Raw genomic sequence first — 18,561 nt, forward strand, 5'->3', positions numbered from 1 at the left:
AGGGGTGATTCAGAGTTTGCGTTTTTGCTTTGTTACGTTGTGTATTTAAAATATTAAAAACCTGAATAAAAATATTACTATATATATATAGTTATATTATATATATATACTGTTCAGCTCCTTGTGTCTGTGCATGTTAACACACAATAAAAATACTTGTTGTCTTCTTTTGCAATATGTTTTGGGGTGTGGTTGGCAAGAACAGTCTTCAACCTGGCAACTCTGCGAGAAGAGATTATGGAGACAGTGGACTATTGCTTGTATAAAAGTCGACTCCATATTTTTTGGCTAAAAATTTAGTCTTAGAAACCCAATTTATACACAAGTATATGCAGTATTTCTTTGATAATTTATTATTTCATATTTTTCATGAAGTAAGTTTGCGTTCAAGTGGAAAAGGACTGCCTATCTGGAACAAGAGTTAACTTTTCCATGCAGATCTCCCTCAAAAATGATTTGTCACAACTTGTAACTGGAAGCATAGACATTCACCCCTTTGGCTCTTTGGTGGAGCAGTCCAAAATTAATACCACTGTTCTGTGATCTTCCCATAGTTTTGTGCTTCAGGTATTTGTCCAACGATGCCATAAAAGGTACAATAGTAATCACTTAATTACTCCTATGGCAATACAAACAGTCAGTGAGAGAGATTGAGGAAGACACATTCAGGAAAGTCAGAGGTGTATAAGAACTATAGTGGTAATGCTGTGTGCCTTTAAGTACCCAAATATTGATTGGCATAATGCTCAAGTAAAGGAGGAAGAAATATTTCTGAATTATATTCAGGAGAACTTCTTTGATCAGTATGTTCTCAGATCAACTAGAAAGGGGGCATTGTTAGATCTGGTGCGAGGAAATTAGGGGAGAGAAGTGGATCAAGTGTCTGTGGGGATCATTTGGGTATGAGTCTTCATCATATCATAGAATCCCTATAGTGCAGAATTCCACCCATCAAATCTGCACCAGCCCTCTGAAAGAGCACCCTATCTCGGCCCACACCCGCAGCCTATCCCCATAATCCAATAACACCACCTAACCTTTCAGACACTAAGGGGCAATGTAGCATGGCCAATTCACCTAACCTGCACATCTTTAGACTATGGAAGGAAACCGGAGCACCTGGAGGAAACCCCTGCAGACACGGGGAGAACATACAAACTCCACTCAGTCACCCAAGGCTGGAATGGAACCGGAATCCTTGGCGCTGTGAGGCTGTAGTGCTAACCACTATGCCACCATGAGGTTTAGATTAGTAATGGAAAAGAGCAAAGGAATAATCTAATATAAAACTTCCAGATTGAAAGAGGGCCAAGTTCAATGCAATGAGAAGGGATCTAGCCAGGGTAAAATGGAACCAGAGACTGACAGGAAAAAGTGTGTGGGAACAATGAATGATCTTTAAGGAAGAGATGCTTCAGGTAGAGGCTAGGTACATTCCAACAAGGGTGAAAGGTAAGGGGGCTAAATGCTTGTTATTAGTAAGCAGGTCATAGGAGGTGAAGTGGGTCCTTTTGGGGACAAAGAGGATGATATATGATTAGAGGTGCAGGGCAAGGATAGAATACCTAATATATTTTTTCTATTGGTGTTCACGAAGGAAGAGGGATCTAACAAAGTATGGGTGGAAGGGTAGATGGGGGAAGCAATGGACAGTGTGAAAATTAATTGAGGAGATGCTGGAAAGGCTGGCTGTACTGAGGGTAACTAAGTCACCTGGTCTGGACGGCTTGCATCCCAGATTGCTGAAGGAAGTGGGGTGGAAATGGCAGAAAGGCAGACCTTAATTTTTCAAATTGTCTCTAGATATGACGGAGGTGCCAGAGGATTGGAGTGGTTAATGTGTCATCCTTATTGAAGAAAGGGTGTAAGGACAGTCCTAGTAACTATAGACCCATCATTGGTGGGTAAGGTTTTTGTGATAACCCTCACAAGGACCACGAGGAATCATTCATCAATCTCCCTGTGGGGCTAAAGGAGTACCAGTTTCCATGGTAATGAGGGAGGCCCGCCCATTGGGGTCTCATTACCAAGTTGTTTAAATGCCATCCCAGACCCGTACCGAGTCTTCTGTTCGCTCCAGGTTGGGACACTTGTGTTGTGCACCACGGGTGCAGCTTTACTTTTGAGTTTAGACTAAAACTACTAGGGCAGCACGGTGGTGCAGTGGTTAGCACTACTGCCTCACGGCGCCAAGGACCCAGGTTTGATCCCAGCCCCGGATCACCGTCCGTGTGGAGTTTGCACATTCTCCCCGCGACTGCGTGGGTCTCACCCCCACAACCCAAAAAGATGTGCAGGGTAGGTGGATTTACCACGCTAAATTAGCCCTTATTTGGGAGAAATAAAATTGGGTACTCTTAAAATTAAAAAAAAGAATAAATCTGTTTAAACCTTCATTTTCTTGTCTCCTGGGCTACTACATTGACAATGAAAAAAAAGAACGAAATTCTGGACAGCCCTGCTGAAGGAAATATAGGAAGAGAACCCAGGAATGCCACTATTGGGAAACTTGAGCTGTGTGATGCAGGTGTGGAGGATTGGCTCTATGTCCAGTATGCCAAAATAATGGGTGGTTTCTTTTGTGAGAGTGGCAGAGGTGACAACCGACAAAAGGTCATCCTTTGACCGCTGGTGGAGCCCTAGTGTTCGGCATCATTGAGAGTTTGACTTACCTGGCAGCTCCAGACTCAAAAACTTTGAATGAACTGGTAGAATTAGTGGCAAAAGACCACGACCCGAGACCTTCGGTAATCCTCAAGCGTTTCAGGTTTAATACAGCTGCAAGAATCCCTGGGGAAGCCGGAATGGAATTCCTTTTTTTAAAAATGTATTTTATTCCAAATATGTTTAAAAATACAAAAAATATGAATCAAAAACATTATCAACAACCCCAAAGTTCATAGTTTGTGCCAATTTTCCCCTTTTCACCCCTCCCCCCACTCTTGACAAACAATTCCTCAAACATTGTCATGAGCAGTCTCCACCCTGTCTCAAAGCTCTCCACTGACCCCTCAACTAAAACTTGATCTTTTCCAGCCGGAGAAAATCATACAGGTCCCCCAGCCAGGCCGTCACCCCTGGTGGCGTTGCCGATTGCCAATCCAACAACATCTTCCACCGGGCAATAAGAGAGGCAAAGGTCACAACATCAGTCCTCCTCCCCTCCATCAGCTCCGGCATTTCTGATACCTCAAAAATCGCCACATTGGGTCCGGCCCGACCTATACCCCCACAATCTTCGATAGCGTCCCAAACACCCCCTTCCAGTATCTCTCCAATGTCTCGCAGCCTCAGAGCATATGCGCGTGATTTGCTGGTCCTCGTACACACTTCTCACATTCGTCTGCCACCCCCTGGAAGAAGCCATTCATCCTCGCCAGAGTCATATGCACCACCTTAAATTGAATCAAACTCATTCCTACGCATCTCCTCACTCCACACTCCCTATCCTATCTCCCCCCCCAGCTCCTCTTCCCATTTATTCTTAATCCTCACCACCTGTGCTCCCCCAGCCAGCCACATATATCACCAATCCTGCCTTCCCCTTCCACATCCAGGAGCAGCAACGCTCCAACAGGGTATACTCCAGCAGATTGGGAAACCCTCTCCACTCCTTTCGCACAAAGTTTCTCACTTGCATATAACTGAACTCACTTCCCTTCGGAAGCTCTACCCTCTCCCACAGCTCTTCCAGACTTGCGAACCTCTCCTCCAGATATAAATCCCTCACCCTCACCAACCCCACCTCTCTCTACCTCCTATACATGCCATCCACCCCCGCCGGCTTAAACGCATGGTTCTCACACAGTGGTGTCAGCACTGACATCTCCTCCATCCTAAAGTCTTTCCTGAACCCTAATCATAGACTGCATCACTGGGCTCACTGTGTACCTCCATGGCATCAGCGTAAGCGACGCCGGCGCCATGGCCCTCAGGCTGGACCCTCTACAGGACGACTCCTCCATCCTAACCCACTCTAAATCCTCTCCTTCCCACAACCGTCTCTCCTTCTCCGCATTCGCCACCAATAGTAATGCAGCAGGTTTGGTTGCCTTTCTGCCTCTGTAACAGGGCCTTCTTTACCCTACCTCGCCCATATAAACTCAGAAATCGTTGCATCCAGTTTCTGGAAAAAGGCCTTTGGGATGAAGATCAGGAGGATCTGGAATACAAGCAGGAACCTAGGCAGAACGTTCATTTTAACCACTTGGACCCTCCCTGTCAAAAGTCAGCTGCAACATATCCCATCTCCTAAAATCCCTCTAACCTCCTCCACCAATGTTGTCAAGTTCCACTTGTGCATCGCTGACCACTCCCCTGTTAACTAGACCCTCAAATACCTGAACCTATCACAGACAGTGACCCAGGGCTGGGATCGAATCCGGATCCACAGCGCAGTAGGCAGCAGTGCTAACCACTGTGCCATCGTGATGCTTTACATTCAATTTATAAGCCGAGAAGGCCTGGATCCTCTCCAGTCTGTCCATAATTCTCCCATACCCTCCAACGGGTCTGACATGAACAGCAGCAGATCGTGTGCGTATAGCGACATCCAGTGTTCTCTATTCCCCTACCTCTCCACTGACCCCCTAAGGGCCATCGCCAAGGGCTCTATCGCCAGTGAAAACAACAACGGCGACAGAGGACACCCCCGCCTCATTCCCCTATGCAACTGAAACTCCACGAACTCATCTCATTTGTCCATTCACTCACCACCGGGACCACATACAACAGATGTGCCACACCACAAACTTCAGGCCAAACCTGAATCTTTCCAGAATCTCAAACAGGTACCTCCACTTCACCTGGTCGAAAGCCTTCTCTGCGTCCATGGAGACCACTACCTCCAGCACCCACCCCTTCGACGGGGTGATGATCACGTTTAATAGCCACCTGATGTTACTGGAAAGCTTTCTGCCCTTTACAAAACCCATTTGGTCCTCTGCGACCATCCTCAGGGCACATCCATCCACCTCCCCACCACTAACTTGGCCAACACTTTCACATCCGTGCTTAGCAGTGAAATAGGCCTATATGACCCACACTCCAACAGGTCCTTCCCCTTCTTTGGGATGAGCGAGATCGATGCCTGGATCTCTGGTAGCTCCCCCTTATCCACTGCCTCAAAAACATCCCCAGCAAATGTGGTGTCAACTCCGTCACAAACTCCTTCTAGAACTCCGACAGGTAACCGTCCGGCCCCGGGGCCTTCTCCGATTTCATCCTTCTTATGCTATCCATCATCTCCCTCAGCCCTACCGGTTTCCTGCACCAGCGTCCTCTCTTCATCCTGCCTTGGGAATTCCAGCTCATCCAAAATCCACCCTATATTCCCTTCCTCACCACTTCCTTAAATGCTTCATTAATCTTCCTGGCTCCGACACTACCTCCCCTTTCCCTGTCCGCACCCGCAAAATTTCCCTGGATGCGGCCTGCCTCCCTAGCTGGTGGGCCAGCATGCGGCCGGCTTGCCTTCTCTCCAAATTTGTATTGCAGCCCCTTCACCCTCCACAGCTGCCCCACTGCCTTCCCTGTCGTCAGCCTGTCAAACTGCCCCGTAACCTTTAACTCTCCGCCAAACCTCTCCTTGATGGGAGCACTCGAATACTTCCTGTCCACCTCGACAATCTCGTCCAATAGCCGTCCATACTCCTCCCTCCTCCTCCTGTCCCTGTGCGCCTTGAACAGGATAACTTCCCCGCGAACCATCGCCTTCAACGCCTCTCAGATTGTGGCTGCCGACACCTCCCCATTCTAATTCAACTCCACATAGCCTCTGATCACCGACCGCACCTTCTCAGAATCCCTTGTCCACCACAAACCCCGAAGCCAACCTCCATCACAGCCTCTGCTCCTCCCTTGAGCTAAGTTTAACCTCCAATCAGTGTGGCACATGGTCAGAGATCACGATTCCAGCGTACTCCACCCCCACCACCCCCTCCAACACTGCTCAGTTCACTTTGAAAAAGTCAATTCTAGAATATACCTTGTACATGGATTCCACCATTCCTATCCCTTCCAGAAACCCTCCAAACTCTTTCACCATTCTTAATCTTCCCATTGACTTGGGTCTTGGCCTATCCACCCTCGGTTCCAGGGTGCAGTCAAAATTACGCCCCTCCCCCCATAATCAACTGATCCGTGTCTAGGTCTGGAATCGTTCCCAGCAACCTCTTCACAAAACCCATGTCATCCCAATTTGGCACATATACATTCATTCGCACAACCGGCTTCCTCTCCAACACCCCACTCACTATCACAGACCTCCCACCCGAGTCCCGCACTTCCTTGGCCTCTACAAACTCTGTCCTTTTGCTCAGCAAGGTGGCCACCCCACCCCCCCGACTTTGAATCAAACCCCGTGAGGAATACCTGGCCCACTCATTCCTTTCACCACCTAACCCGATTCTTCACCTGGAGATGCATCTCCTGCTGAAAGACCATTGGCGGAATTCTCCGCAGGGGGCCGAATTCGTGAAGGCCGTCGTGAACTTGGCCGAGGTTCACGACGGCCTCGGAGCCCATTCCCCGCACCTAATTCACCCCCACACGGGGGGGGCTAGGAGCGGGTCTCCGTCTTTCTCGGCAGCGACCTCGTCACGCCGAGAATGTGAAGTCATCCGCGCATGCACAGGTTGCCGGTTCCAACCCGCGCATGCGTGGATGACTTCATCGCGCAGGCGGCATGAACCCGCGCATGTGCGATGGCCATCTTTCTCCTCAGCCGCCCGGCAAGACGTGGCGGCTTGATCTTGCCGTGCGGCAGAGGGGAAAGAGTGCGTCCGTTTTGGATGCTGGCCCGACGATTGGTGGGCACCGATCGCTGGCCTGTCCCCTCCCGAGCACAGTCGTGGTGCTCCCGTCCCAATCGGGCCCCTAGATACCTCAAACGGGCATCTAGCGTCCGTTTCACGAATGCAGCGACCAGGTGTGGTTGCTGCCGCTCGGCCCATCGGGCTCGGAGAATCGCCGTTTGTCGTAAAAAATGGCGAGCGGTGATTTTTCCGAGCCCCTGGGGGGGGGGGGGGGGGGGGGGGGGGGATCGTTGGGGGCGCCAGGCGGGCATAAAAAATGTCGGGAGGCCCTCCCACGATTCTCCCACGCCACGTGGGGAACGGAGAATTCCGCCCCACACCCGCCTTCAAACTCAAAGTTTGAAAGACCTGTGATCTCTTCACCAGCCCTTTCAGTCCCCGTACCATCCAAGTTACGAACCTTACCGGAGGCTTGCACCTCCACTCCCTTCTATCACCCACCATCATCCCCTTCCGATTCTACCTCCTTTGATTTTGCCCCGAATCGGGCCCTCCGCCCATGACTACGCTCAGTCTCCAACACTGCCAGGTCGCATGCCCTGCTCCATGCCCCTCCTCCCCACCCCCACTTGGTCATTCCCCGCGGCCACCTCCCCCATCTCACTTCCATTCACCAGCATTATCTACCAGCGTGGTAGATAAAACAAAAAAGAGTGGCTAAGGTAAATATTAGTCCATAGAGGATGAGAAGGGAGATTTAATAATGGGAGGTGAGGAAATGGCTAAGGAACTGAACAGGGTTTTTTGGGTCAGTCTTCACAGTGGAAGACACAAATAACATGCCAGTGACTGATGGAAATGAAGTTATGACAGGTGAGGATCTTGAGACGATTGTTATCACTAAGGAGGTAGTGATGGGCAAGCTAATGGGGCTAAAGGTAGACAAGTCTCCTGGCCCTGGTGGAATGCATCCCAGAGTACTAAAAGAGGTGGCTCGGGAAATTGCAAATGCACTTGTGACAACTTACCAAAATTCACTAGATTCTGGGGTGGTCCCAATGGATTGAAAATGAGCACACATGACACCACTGTTTAAAAAAGGAGGTATGCAAAAAGCTGGTAATTATAGGCCAGTTATCTTAAATTCGGTAGGAGGGAAGATGCTGGAATCTATCATCAAGGAAGAAATAGCGAGGCATCGGGATGGAAATTGTCCCATTGGACAGACGCAGCATGGGTTCATAAAGTGCAGGCCGTGCCGAACTAATTTAGTGGAATTTTTTGAGGACATTACCAGTGCAGTAGACAACAGGGGGCCAATGGATGTGGTATAACTGGTCTGGCAGATGGAATACAATGTTGACAAATGTGAAGTTATCCATTTTGGTAGGAATAACAGCAAAAGGGATTATTATTTAAATGATAAAATATTTTTAAAAGCTGCTGTGCAGAGGGACCTCGGTGTCCTAGTGCATGAGTCGCAAAAAGTTGGTTTACAGGTGCAACAGGTGATTAAGAAGGCAAATGGAATTTTGTCCTTCATTGCTAGAGGGACGGAGTTTAAGATTAGGGCGGTTATGTTGCAATTGTATAAAGTGTTAGTGAGGCCACACCTGGAGCATTGTTTTCAGTTTTGGTCTCCTTACCTGAGAAAAGACATACTGGCACTGGAGGGTGTGCAGAGGAGATTCACTAGGTTAATCCCAGAACTGAAGGGGTTGGATTATGAGGAGAGGTTGAGTAGACTGAGACTGTACTCGTTGGAATTTAGAAGGATACGGGGGATCTTATAGAAACATATAAAATTATGAAGGAATAGATAGGATAGATGCGGGCAGGTTGTTTCCATTGCCGGGTGAAAGCAGAACTCGGGGGCATAGCCTTAAAATAAGGGGAAGTAGATTTAGGAATGAGTTTACAAGGAACTTCTTCACACAAAGGGTCGTGAATCTATGGAATTCTGAGCCCAGTGAAGCAGTTGAGCTCCTTCATTAAATGTTTTCAAGATAAAGACAGATAATATTTGAAGAATAAAGGTTTATGGTGTTCGGGCGGGAAAGTGGAGCTAAATCAACAGAAGATCAGCCATGATCTCATTGAATGGCGGAGCAGGCTCAAAGGGCCAGATAGCCTACTCCTGCTCCTAGTTTTTATATTCAATCTCAAACAGATTATGGTCCCAGAGAGGCTTTGGATCCAGACAGACCCCAATCTCAGACAGAATATGGTCCCAAAGAGACCCCAGTTCCAGACAGACACCAATCGCAGACAGATTATTGCCCCAGAGACACTCCGGTACCAGGCAGACCCCAATCTCAGACAGATTATTGCCCCAGAGAGACTCCGGTACCAGGCAGACCCCAATCTCAGACAGATTATTGCCCCAGAGAGACTCCAGTACCAGGCAGACCCCAATCTCAGACAGATTATTGCCCCAGAGAGACTCCAGTACCAGGCAGACCCCAATCTCAGACAGATTATTGCCCCAGAGAGACTCGGGTTCCACACAGACCCCAATCTCAGACAGATTATTGCCCCAGAGAGACTCCGGTACCAGACAGACCCCGATCTCAGACAGATTATTGCCCCAGAGAGACTCCGGTACCAGACAGACCCCAATCTCAGACAGATTATTGCCCCAGAGAGACTCCGATATTAGACAGATCCCAATCTCAGACAGATTATTGCCCCAGAGAGACTCCGGTACCAGACAGACCACAATCTCAGACAGATCCCAATCTCAGACAGATTATTGCCCCAGAGAGACTCGGGTTCCAGACAGACCACAATCTCAGACAGATCCCAATCTCAGACAGATTATGGTCCCAGAGAGACTCAGGCACTAGACAATCGCAGACAGACCCAAATCCAAACAGACTCTGGTCCTACAAATCCCAGTCAGCTACTGCTCACTGTACCAAGACATCCGGTGTGTGGCGACCCGATCTGCGGCTCCACAGGATGAGCCTGTGTGAATTGCAGCCTCCGTTCCGGGATGCCGCTCGCCCTGTGTGCCGGCGCTGAGCCGGTCGGGGTGGGCCGCTCCTGACCGCTCTCTGCATCCCCCACACTTCCGCCGACAGCCTCCGACCCAGTGAAGGACAGGCCCACACTCAGACCCAGTCAGCCGGTGGAGGTCATGGAGCGGTTTCTAACCTCCGATATTCGATATAAGAGTCAACGGCTGCCACCGCCTCCTTGTCCAGACTGATCCGCTCCATCCACCTGTTGCTAAGCGACAGAGCGCCCAGCAACCAGAGCGGGACGCGTGGAGTTCAACCCAGTGCACAGCACACAATAAATATAGTGCACAGTAACTATGTAGAGTGCACAGTAATTATATAGTCTGCACAGTAACTATATAGGGTACTCAGTAACTATATCGACTGCACAGTAACTATATAGACTGCACAGTAACTATGTAGAGAGCACAGTGACCATATAGACTGCACAGTAACTATATAGGGTACTCAGTAACTATGTAGAGAGCACAGTAACTATGTAGAGTGCACAGTAACTATGTAGACTGCACAGTAACTATATAGGGTACTCAGTAACTATGTAGAGTGCACAGTAACTATGTAGAGTGCACAGTAACTATATAAGGTACTCAGTAACTATGTAGAGTGCACAATAAATATATAGAGTTCACAGTAACTATATACGGTAAAAGCAAATTACTGCGGATGCTGGAATCTGAAACGAAAGGGACAATGCTGGAAAATCTCAGCAAGTCTGGCAGCATCTGTAGGGAGAGAAAAGAGCTAACGTTTCGAGTCCGATGACTCTTTGTCAAAGGGAGGCGGGAGGTCGAAGGACTGTAGACCTCTAAATATGTAGCAAATTTGCTGAAGAAGCTGATGGGGGAGGGGATCTTTGACTATCTCCTTGAGGTAGATCAGGCACACACGGCTCTGAGGAGGAGGAGGCCGAAGGCGGGGGAGCCACCGAGGGCGATGGTGGTGAGGCTACATCACTTTCTCAATAAGGAGAAAATTATGAAATGAGAGAGGCAGACAAAGAAGTGCACCAGGGAGGGGAGCGAGCTGAGAATATACCAGGACCTGGGGGTGGAGTTCACCAAGCAGCGAACAGATTGTAATCAGGTCAAGGCTGCCCTCTAGAAGGAGGGGGTGAGGTTTGGAGTGCTGTACCCTCCTTGTCTGTGTGTCACGCATCACCATTGAGAGTTTTATTTTGATACGTTGGAGGAGGCAAGGGAGTTTATGAGAGACCATAGACAGGGAGGAGTGTGGAAGAGGTTGGACATGGTGTCCTGTGTGGGTACGACTTTGGAGGCATTGGTGACGGCCCCGCTCCCACTCCCCCCGGCAAGGTACTCTACGAGTCCAGTAGTGGTGGATTCCCTCAAAATTTGGGGGCAGTGGAGGCGGCATAGGGGGTAAGTGAAGGCCTCAGTGTGGGCCCCGATACGGGGCAATCACCGGTTTGCACCAGGGAGAATAGATGGTGGTTTTTTGAGCTGGCATAGGGCAGGCATCAGGCGGATGAGGGACCTTTTCATCGATGGGAAGTTTGCAACTTTAGAGGAGCTGGAGGGGAAGTGGGGTCTCCCCCCTGGGATCGACGAGGGGACGTGGACGGGCGCCCTGGGGAGGGTGAACTTGTCCTCTTCTTGCGCACGGCTCAGCTTAATTCAGCTGAAGGTGCTGCATAGGGCGCACATGACTTGGGCCAGGGTGAGCCGGTTCTTTGGGGGTGAGGACAGGTGTGGGAGGTGTTCGGAAGGCCCGGCGAACCACACCCAGGTGTGCCTGGCGTTGGAGGGGTTTTGGAAGGGGGTGGCGAGAACCTTGTCCAAGGTGGTCGGTTCCAGGGTGGAACCAGGCTGGGGGCTCGCGAACTTTGGCATAGCATCGGAGCCGGGAGTGCAGGAGGCGAGAGAGGCCGGTACCCGGGCCTTTGCGTCTCTAGTAGCCCGGCATGGGATTCTTTTACAGTGGAGAGACGCAAAGCCCCCGAGCCCGGAGGCCTGTATTAACGACATGGCCGGGCTCATCAGGCTGGAGAAGGTCAAGTTTGCCCTGAGGGGGTCGGTAGAAAGTTTCTTCTGGCGGTGGCAGCCCTTTCTTGATTTTCTGGTGGAGGGTTAGAGGGTGGTCAATCTCAGCAGCAACCCGGGGGGGGGTTAGGGGTCTGTTAAGGGGGTTTGTTTTTGCGACTGTTTGTTTGCTACTTTCTTCTTTTTTGTATTGTTATTAATTTATTGCTTTGTATTGGGGGGGGGGGGGTTCTTCTTTTTGTTTATTTCTACACCTTGTTTATTTTATTGTTGGGAGAAAATTTGTTATTGAAAAATTTGAATAAAAATTATTTTTTTTTAAAAGACAGGGAGGAGTGTGAGGACACTGAACTGTGGAGATGTGAAATGTGGGGAAAGTGGGCTCACAGGATGGATTTATTGATTGGAGAATAGGAGGGGACAGGGTGAGTGTGCTTTCTTTTATATTTGGGTTTCAGGGTGTGGGGGGTGAAGGGTGGATTTGGGGAAGGGGGGTAGATGGAGGCCCCAGATGGGGGCCACCATGCTAGCTGGTGGGCTAGTTAACGGGAGTGAAGTGGGGAGTCGACAGTAGGAGGGAGCGGGGGAGGGGGTGGATTGGTTTATTGTTTGGCTATGGGTGTGGGAGGTGGAGAGAAATGCTGACGTGGGAAATGTTGGGTGGCACAGTTGGGTAAGGAGGGATGGTGGCGGACATCTTGGGGATGGCCCAGAGGAGTGTGGGGCAAGGGCTGGCGGGAGCTGGATGAAGAAGGGATATGGCTGATCGGCAAGAAAGGGGCGGGGAGCCCCAAACCTGATTGATTATATGGATTGTTGGGTTGAATAGGCCGGTTCAACAATTGGGTGTTTTCGTACACTTAATGAGTTTGAGGGCAGACATCCTGTGTCTTCAGGAGACACACGTGAAGCTGGTGGAATCAGACAAGTCTGAGGAAGGGCTGGGTGGGGCAGGTGTTCCACTCAGGACTGGGCATGAAGATGAGAGGGGTGGCAGTGCTGGTCAACAAGAGAGTGGCCTTTGAGGTCAGCAATATCGTAGCTGACCCAGGGAGTATGTACATGATGGTTAGCGGGAAGTTGGAGGAGATGCCTGTAGTGCTAGTAAATATTTATGCCCCAAACTGGAGTGACATAGATTTTTTGAGACTAGTTTTAAGGAAGATTCCGGACCTGGACATGCACGGCTGATTATTGGGGAGATTTCAATGTGGTTCTGGATTGTAGGTTAGACCAGTCGTGCCCTAGGTCCCTGAAAGTTTCAAAGTCAAAAGAGTTGGTGTGGTTATGGAATATATGGGAGGGGCAGACCCGTGGTGGTTTGGGAGGCCGAGAGCAAAGAAATTTTTGTACTTTTCACACGTGCACTGGATATACTCCCGGATAGATTTCTTTGTACTGATAAGGCGCTGTTGGCGGGGGTGGTTTGTTCGGAGTATTTGGCGATCATGGTTTCTGACCACCCGCCACACTAGGTGGATCTGCGGGTGCTGGAGGGGGAGGCTCAGCGGTCACAGTGGGGGCTGGATGTGAGATTGCTAGCAGACGAGGGGGTCTGTGGGAGGGTGAGGGCGGCCATTTGAAATTATGTTCAGCTGAATAATACAGGTGAAGTCACGGCCTCCACGCTGTGAGAGGCATTGGAGGCAGTTGTAAGTTGAGAATTTATTTTGATTCGGGCATGTAGGGAGAGAGTGGAACGGGAGGGGAGGCTGAGTTTAGTTCAAGACATCCTGAGGGTGAACCGGAGATATTCGGTGGCGCCGGAGGAGGCGTTGCTAAAGGAGAGACAAAGGCTCCAGATGGAGTGTGGACTGGTGTCCCCGGGAAGGCAGTAGGACAGCTGCAGAGGGCCAGAGGGCCGGTCTATGAGTACGGGGAAAAAGCAAGCAGGTGTTGGCGCAACAGTTGAGGAAGTAGGCGGCGGTGAGAGAGATTGGAAGGTTGAAGAATTAGAGAGGCATGGTAGTTCGGAGTTAGAGGGGGTGAATGGAGTCTTTGAGGCCTTCATCGAAGGCTGTATGAATCAGAGCCTCCAACCGGGGTGGCGGGTATGAGGCGGTTCTTGGACGGACAGGATTTGCTGAAGACGGGGTCCAGATGGGTTTCCAGCTGAGTTTTATATGAAGTTCAGGTCGAAGCTGGGGCCTCTGCTTGTTGGGATATATAATGAGTCGATGGCAAGGGAGGAACTCTCCCCGTGTTGTCACAGGCATCCATACACTGATTTTAAAGAAGGACAAAGACCCGGAGCAGTGTGGGTCATACCGTCCGATTTCACTGTTCAATGTGGATGCAAAGTTGTTGGTTAAAGTTTTGGTGTCGTGGATAGAGAGTTGTGTGCCGGGAGTAATGGGGAGGACCAGGGAGTTCATGAGGGAGTGACAGCTGTCAGTGAAAGTATGCAGGCTGCTAAACATTATGAAGATGCCCTCGGAGGGCAGGAAATGGAAGTGGTGGTGGCTATGGATGCAGAAAAGGCGTTTGATCGGGTTGAGTGGGCATATTTGTTGAAGGTATTGGGTCAGTTTGGGTTCAGGCAGGTGTTTGTGGATTGGGTTCACCCATTGAATAAGATGCCGAAGGCTAGTGTCCGGGTGAATAGGATTAGTTCAGAGTACTTTGGGCTACACCAGAGGATGAGGCAGGGGTGCCCGCTCTCCCCGCTGCTTTTCGCTCTGGTGATAGAGCTGTTGGCAATGGCACTTAGGGCATCGAGGGCGTGGAGGGGGATTGAACGGGAAGGGGTCGAGCACAGGGTCTGTCTGTATGCAGACGACCTCCTGTTGTACAATTCCTACCCAGTGTAGAGTTTTGATGGGATCATGGAGATTCTGGGGGAGTTTGGCCGTTTCTCATTGAACATGGGAAAAAGCGAGGTGTTCCCGATAAATGCCAGGGGGACAGGAGAGGAGCTTGGGGGAGTTGCCGATGTGGGTGATAGGGGTGAGTTTCCACTATCTTGGAATACAGGTTGCACGGAGTTGGGTCCAGCTGCACAGGTTGAACTTGGCACGATTGGTGGAGAGTATTAAGGCGGACTTTAAGAGGTGGGATGTGCTGCCCTTGCCTTTGACAGGGCGTGTACAGACGGTGACATAGAACATAGAACAGTACAGCACAGAACAGGCCCTTCGGCCCTCGATGTTGTGTCGAGCAATGACCACCCTACTCAAACTCACGTATCCACCCTATACCCGTAACCCAACAACTCCCCCTTAACCTTACTTTTTAGGACACTACGGGCAATTTAGCATGGCCAATCCACCTAACCCGCACATCTTTGGACTGTGGGAGGAAACCGGAGCACCCGGAGGAAACCCACGCACACACGGGATGTGCAGAATCCGCACAGACAGTGACCCAGCCGGGAACCGAACCTGGGACCCTGGAGCTGTGAAGCATTGATGCTAACCACTATGCTACCATGCTGCCCTTCAACAGTGACTGTGATGCCTAAGTTTCTATTTGTATTTCAGAACCTACCCATGTTTGTCCCTAAGTTGTTTTTGAAAGGTGAATGGAATGATTAAGGTTCGTGTGGGCAGGGCAGGCCCTGCGGCTGAGGAGGGTGTTTCTGGAAAGGGATTGGTGATGGGGGTGGGGACTTATTTGCTGAACAACTACTGAGCAGCATTGGTTGGGAAATGGGCAGTGGAGGAGCGGCCAGTCTGGGGGTGGGAGGAGGCAGTGTCATGTAGTTGGTTCAGTTTGTGGCACAGCTGTTGACTCCCCTTTAGTTCTCGCCGGTCCGAAGCTCCGTGAGCCCGGTGGTGGTATGAATGTTGAGAGTTTGGAAGCAGTGTAGACATCACTTTGGACTGGAAGGCATGTCTCTGTGGGCGCCGATGTGTGACAACCATAGGTTTGCGTCGGCAAGGCTGGATGCGAGCTTCCGGAGGTGGTGGCAGGTGGGCAGAGTACTTCAGGGATTTGTTTGTGGGAGGAAGGTTTGCAGGTCTGGAGGAGCTTGGTAAGACGTATCAGTTGTCTAAGGGTAACAGGTTCAGGTAACTGCAGGTGAGGGAATTTATTAGAAAAGAGGTGCCGTTCTTTCTGGAGCTCCACCTCCGAGGACGACGTTGGGGAGAGGAGAGTGGCAGATATATATGGAGAGCTGATGGATTGGGAGGGCAGTCCTGTGGAGGAGGTCAGACACAATTGGGAGGAACAGTTGGGGGCGGAGTTGGGGACTGGCGTGTGGAGGGAAACCCTGCGGAGGGTGAATGCTTCCTCGTTGTGAGCGAGATTAAGCCTCATCCAATTTAAGGTAGTGCACAGAGCCCACATTACGGTCTTGAGGATGAGCTGGTTCTTTTTGTGGGTGAGGGTAGGTGTGGGCAGCGTGCAGGGGGGCCTGTGAAACATGTGCATATGTTTTGGGCATGACCAAGGTTGAGGGGGTTCTGGAAGGGATTTTCCAATCTAATGTCCGAAAGTTTTGGCGTAGGGGTGGCTCTGAGGTGGCGAGATTCGGAGTGTGGCAAGATCCTGGAGTTCAGGTGGAGAGAGATGTCGATGCGTCTTGGCCTTTGTCTCCTTGATAACCCGGAGACGTGTTCTATTGAACTGGTCGGACTCGGAACCGCCAAAGGCGAGGGAATGGGTGAGTGACCTGGCAGAATTTTTGCACCTGGAAAAAAATCAAGTTTGCCATACATGGAGTGGAAGAAGGGTTCACCTGGAGGAGGAAGCCATTTATTGACTTTAAAATGAATTGAGTTGTCAGCGGAGGATTGGGTGGGGGGGGGGGGGGGGGGCGCAGGGGGAAGTTCTGGGTGTTTGCTTTGTTTGAGGGGGAAGAAAAAGGAGGTGGGCTTGGAGGTGACAGGGAGGTTGAGGGCTGGAGGGTGGGGGGGTTTGGTGGGAGATGGGGAGCGTGGTTGGTAGTTTTGTTACCTGTTGCCGAGGTTTGGTTTTTGTATATATTTTTTAACTTCTCCTTTTTCACATTTTCTCCCAAATTTACACCCACCAATAATAAACAATAATCAGTAACAAATATGTCAATCCCCATATCAATAACAACGATCCCATCCTCCCACCAAACCCTAAACATTAGTCCGCATGTTCACACAAACAAATGGCAAAAAGGAATTAGGAATCACCCATAGTCACCATCAACACACACAGCCCCCCCCCCCCCCTCCCTCCCACCAACCCTCCCACCCACCTGCCCCAACTAATGTTCGATGTCATCCAGTTCTTGAAAGTGCTTAATGAATAAAGCCCATGAATTGTAGAACCCCTCCATCCTTCCCCTCAGTTCAAACTTAACCTTCTCAAGAGTCAAGAATTCCAACAGGTCCCCCCGCCACGCCAGGGCACAGGGTGGAGAGGTTGCTCTCCAACATATCAGGATCCGCCTTCGGCCGATCAACAAGGCGCAGGCTACATCTGCCTCCGCACCCGTTTCCAACCCTGGCTGGTCCGACACCCCGAATATGGCCTCACGGAGGCCCGGGTACAGTTTCATGTGCACCACTTTAGAAATTACCCTAAAAACCTCCTTCCAGTAATCCTCTATCTTTGGACAGGACCAAAACATATGAACGTGATGAGCCGATGTGTGAGCATGGTGGGGGGGGCCACCATGCTCACTCACATCTTCTACTCCTTCAAAGAATCGGCTCATCCTCACCCTCGTGAGGTGTGCTCTGTATACCACCTTCAGCTGTATCAGCCGCAACTTCGCACACAAGGTGGAGGCATTTACTTTCCGGAGCACCTCACAGCAGAACCCCTCCTCCATACCCTCTCCCAACTCTTCCTCCCACTTGCTTTGATCCCTTCCAGTGGTGCCTTCTTCTCTTCCAAAATAGCTCCGTAAACCACTGACACTACCCCCTTCTCCAATCCCTCTGTCGTCAGCACCTCTTTCAGTAATGTGGAGGCCGGCTCCTCCAGGAAGCTCTGTATCTCCTTTCTGGCAAAATCTCGAACCCGCATGTATCTAAACATTTCCTCCTGCTCCAGCCCATACTTCACTTCCAGCTCCTTCAATCCTGCAAACCAACCCCTAAGAAATCTTTTAGTGTCTTAATCCCCTTCTCCTCCCATTTCTGAAAATTTCCATCCCACCTCCCTGGCTCAAATCTGTGGTTCCCCCGAATCGGCATTTCCCTTGACCCTGCCCCCAACCCAAAGTGTTGGCGAAACTGCCTCCGAATTCTCAATGAAGCTATTATTTCCGGTCTCCCTGGGTATTTCCCCGGGGCTATCGGGAGCGGGTAGTTTTGGATATATGAAAAATGCCTTCAATACAAATATTTCTTTAAAAAAAAGATAGGCAGAGCAGTCGCAGATGGTATTTAACCCTGATAAGGTGTTGCATTTTGGAAGAAGAAACAGGCCAATCAATATGTAATGAATGGCAGGACACTGGGAAGCTCAGAGGAACAGATGATCTTGGGTAAAAGCAAATTACTGCAGATGCTGGGATGTGAAACCAAAGAGAAAATGCTGGAAAATCTCAGCAGTCTGGCAGCATCTGTAGGGAGAGAAAAGAGCTAACGCTTCGAGTCCAAATTACCCTTTGTCAAAGCTAAAAGACAGAGAAAATGGGAAATATTTATACTATGGAGAATGAAAGATGAGTAATAGCCACAGAAACCCTTTCCTTTCTCCCAAATAGCTTCCATCTTGTACGATCTCTACCCCACCCATATCTCCCCTTCCCCTTACATTCTCCTCCCCGTTTCCCAACTACATCGCCCTGCCCGCTAACCTTCCTCCTCCATTTAATCACTCCCTTCGCCCCCTCACCTCCTCCAACTACCCCCT

At 50.2% G+C, this 18,561-nt stretch overlaps 1 protein-coding gene across 3 annotated transcripts in view; it reads right to left on the reverse strand.

The window, feature by feature from the left end:
- The window catches only part of fam221a (family with sequence similarity 221 member A), a 170,203-nt gene that overhangs the window by 150,106 nt on the left and 1,536 nt on the right, over positions 1 to 18,561 (reverse strand). Inside the window, exon 1 of one of the 3 annotated variants that reach the window (XM_038797397.1) lies at positions 9,912 to 10,042. The exons of the other annotated variants lie outside the window; for them this stretch is intronic. Coding sequence (XP_038653325.1) covers positions 9,912 to 9,976 — 65 coding nt within the window. The 5' untranslated portion in view covers positions 9,977 to 10,042. Of the gene's footprint in view, positions 1 to 9,911; positions 10,043 to 18,561 lie in introns of those variants that run through there. 3 annotated transcript variants of the gene reach the window in all.

The sequence above is a fragment of the Scyliorhinus canicula genome, chromosome 5 (assembly GCF_902713615.1).
Source record: "Scyliorhinus canicula chromosome 5, sScyCan1.1, whole genome shotgun sequence".
NCBI lineage: Eukaryota > Metazoa > Chordata > Chondrichthyes > Carcharhiniformes > Scyliorhinidae > Scyliorhinus > Scyliorhinus canicula.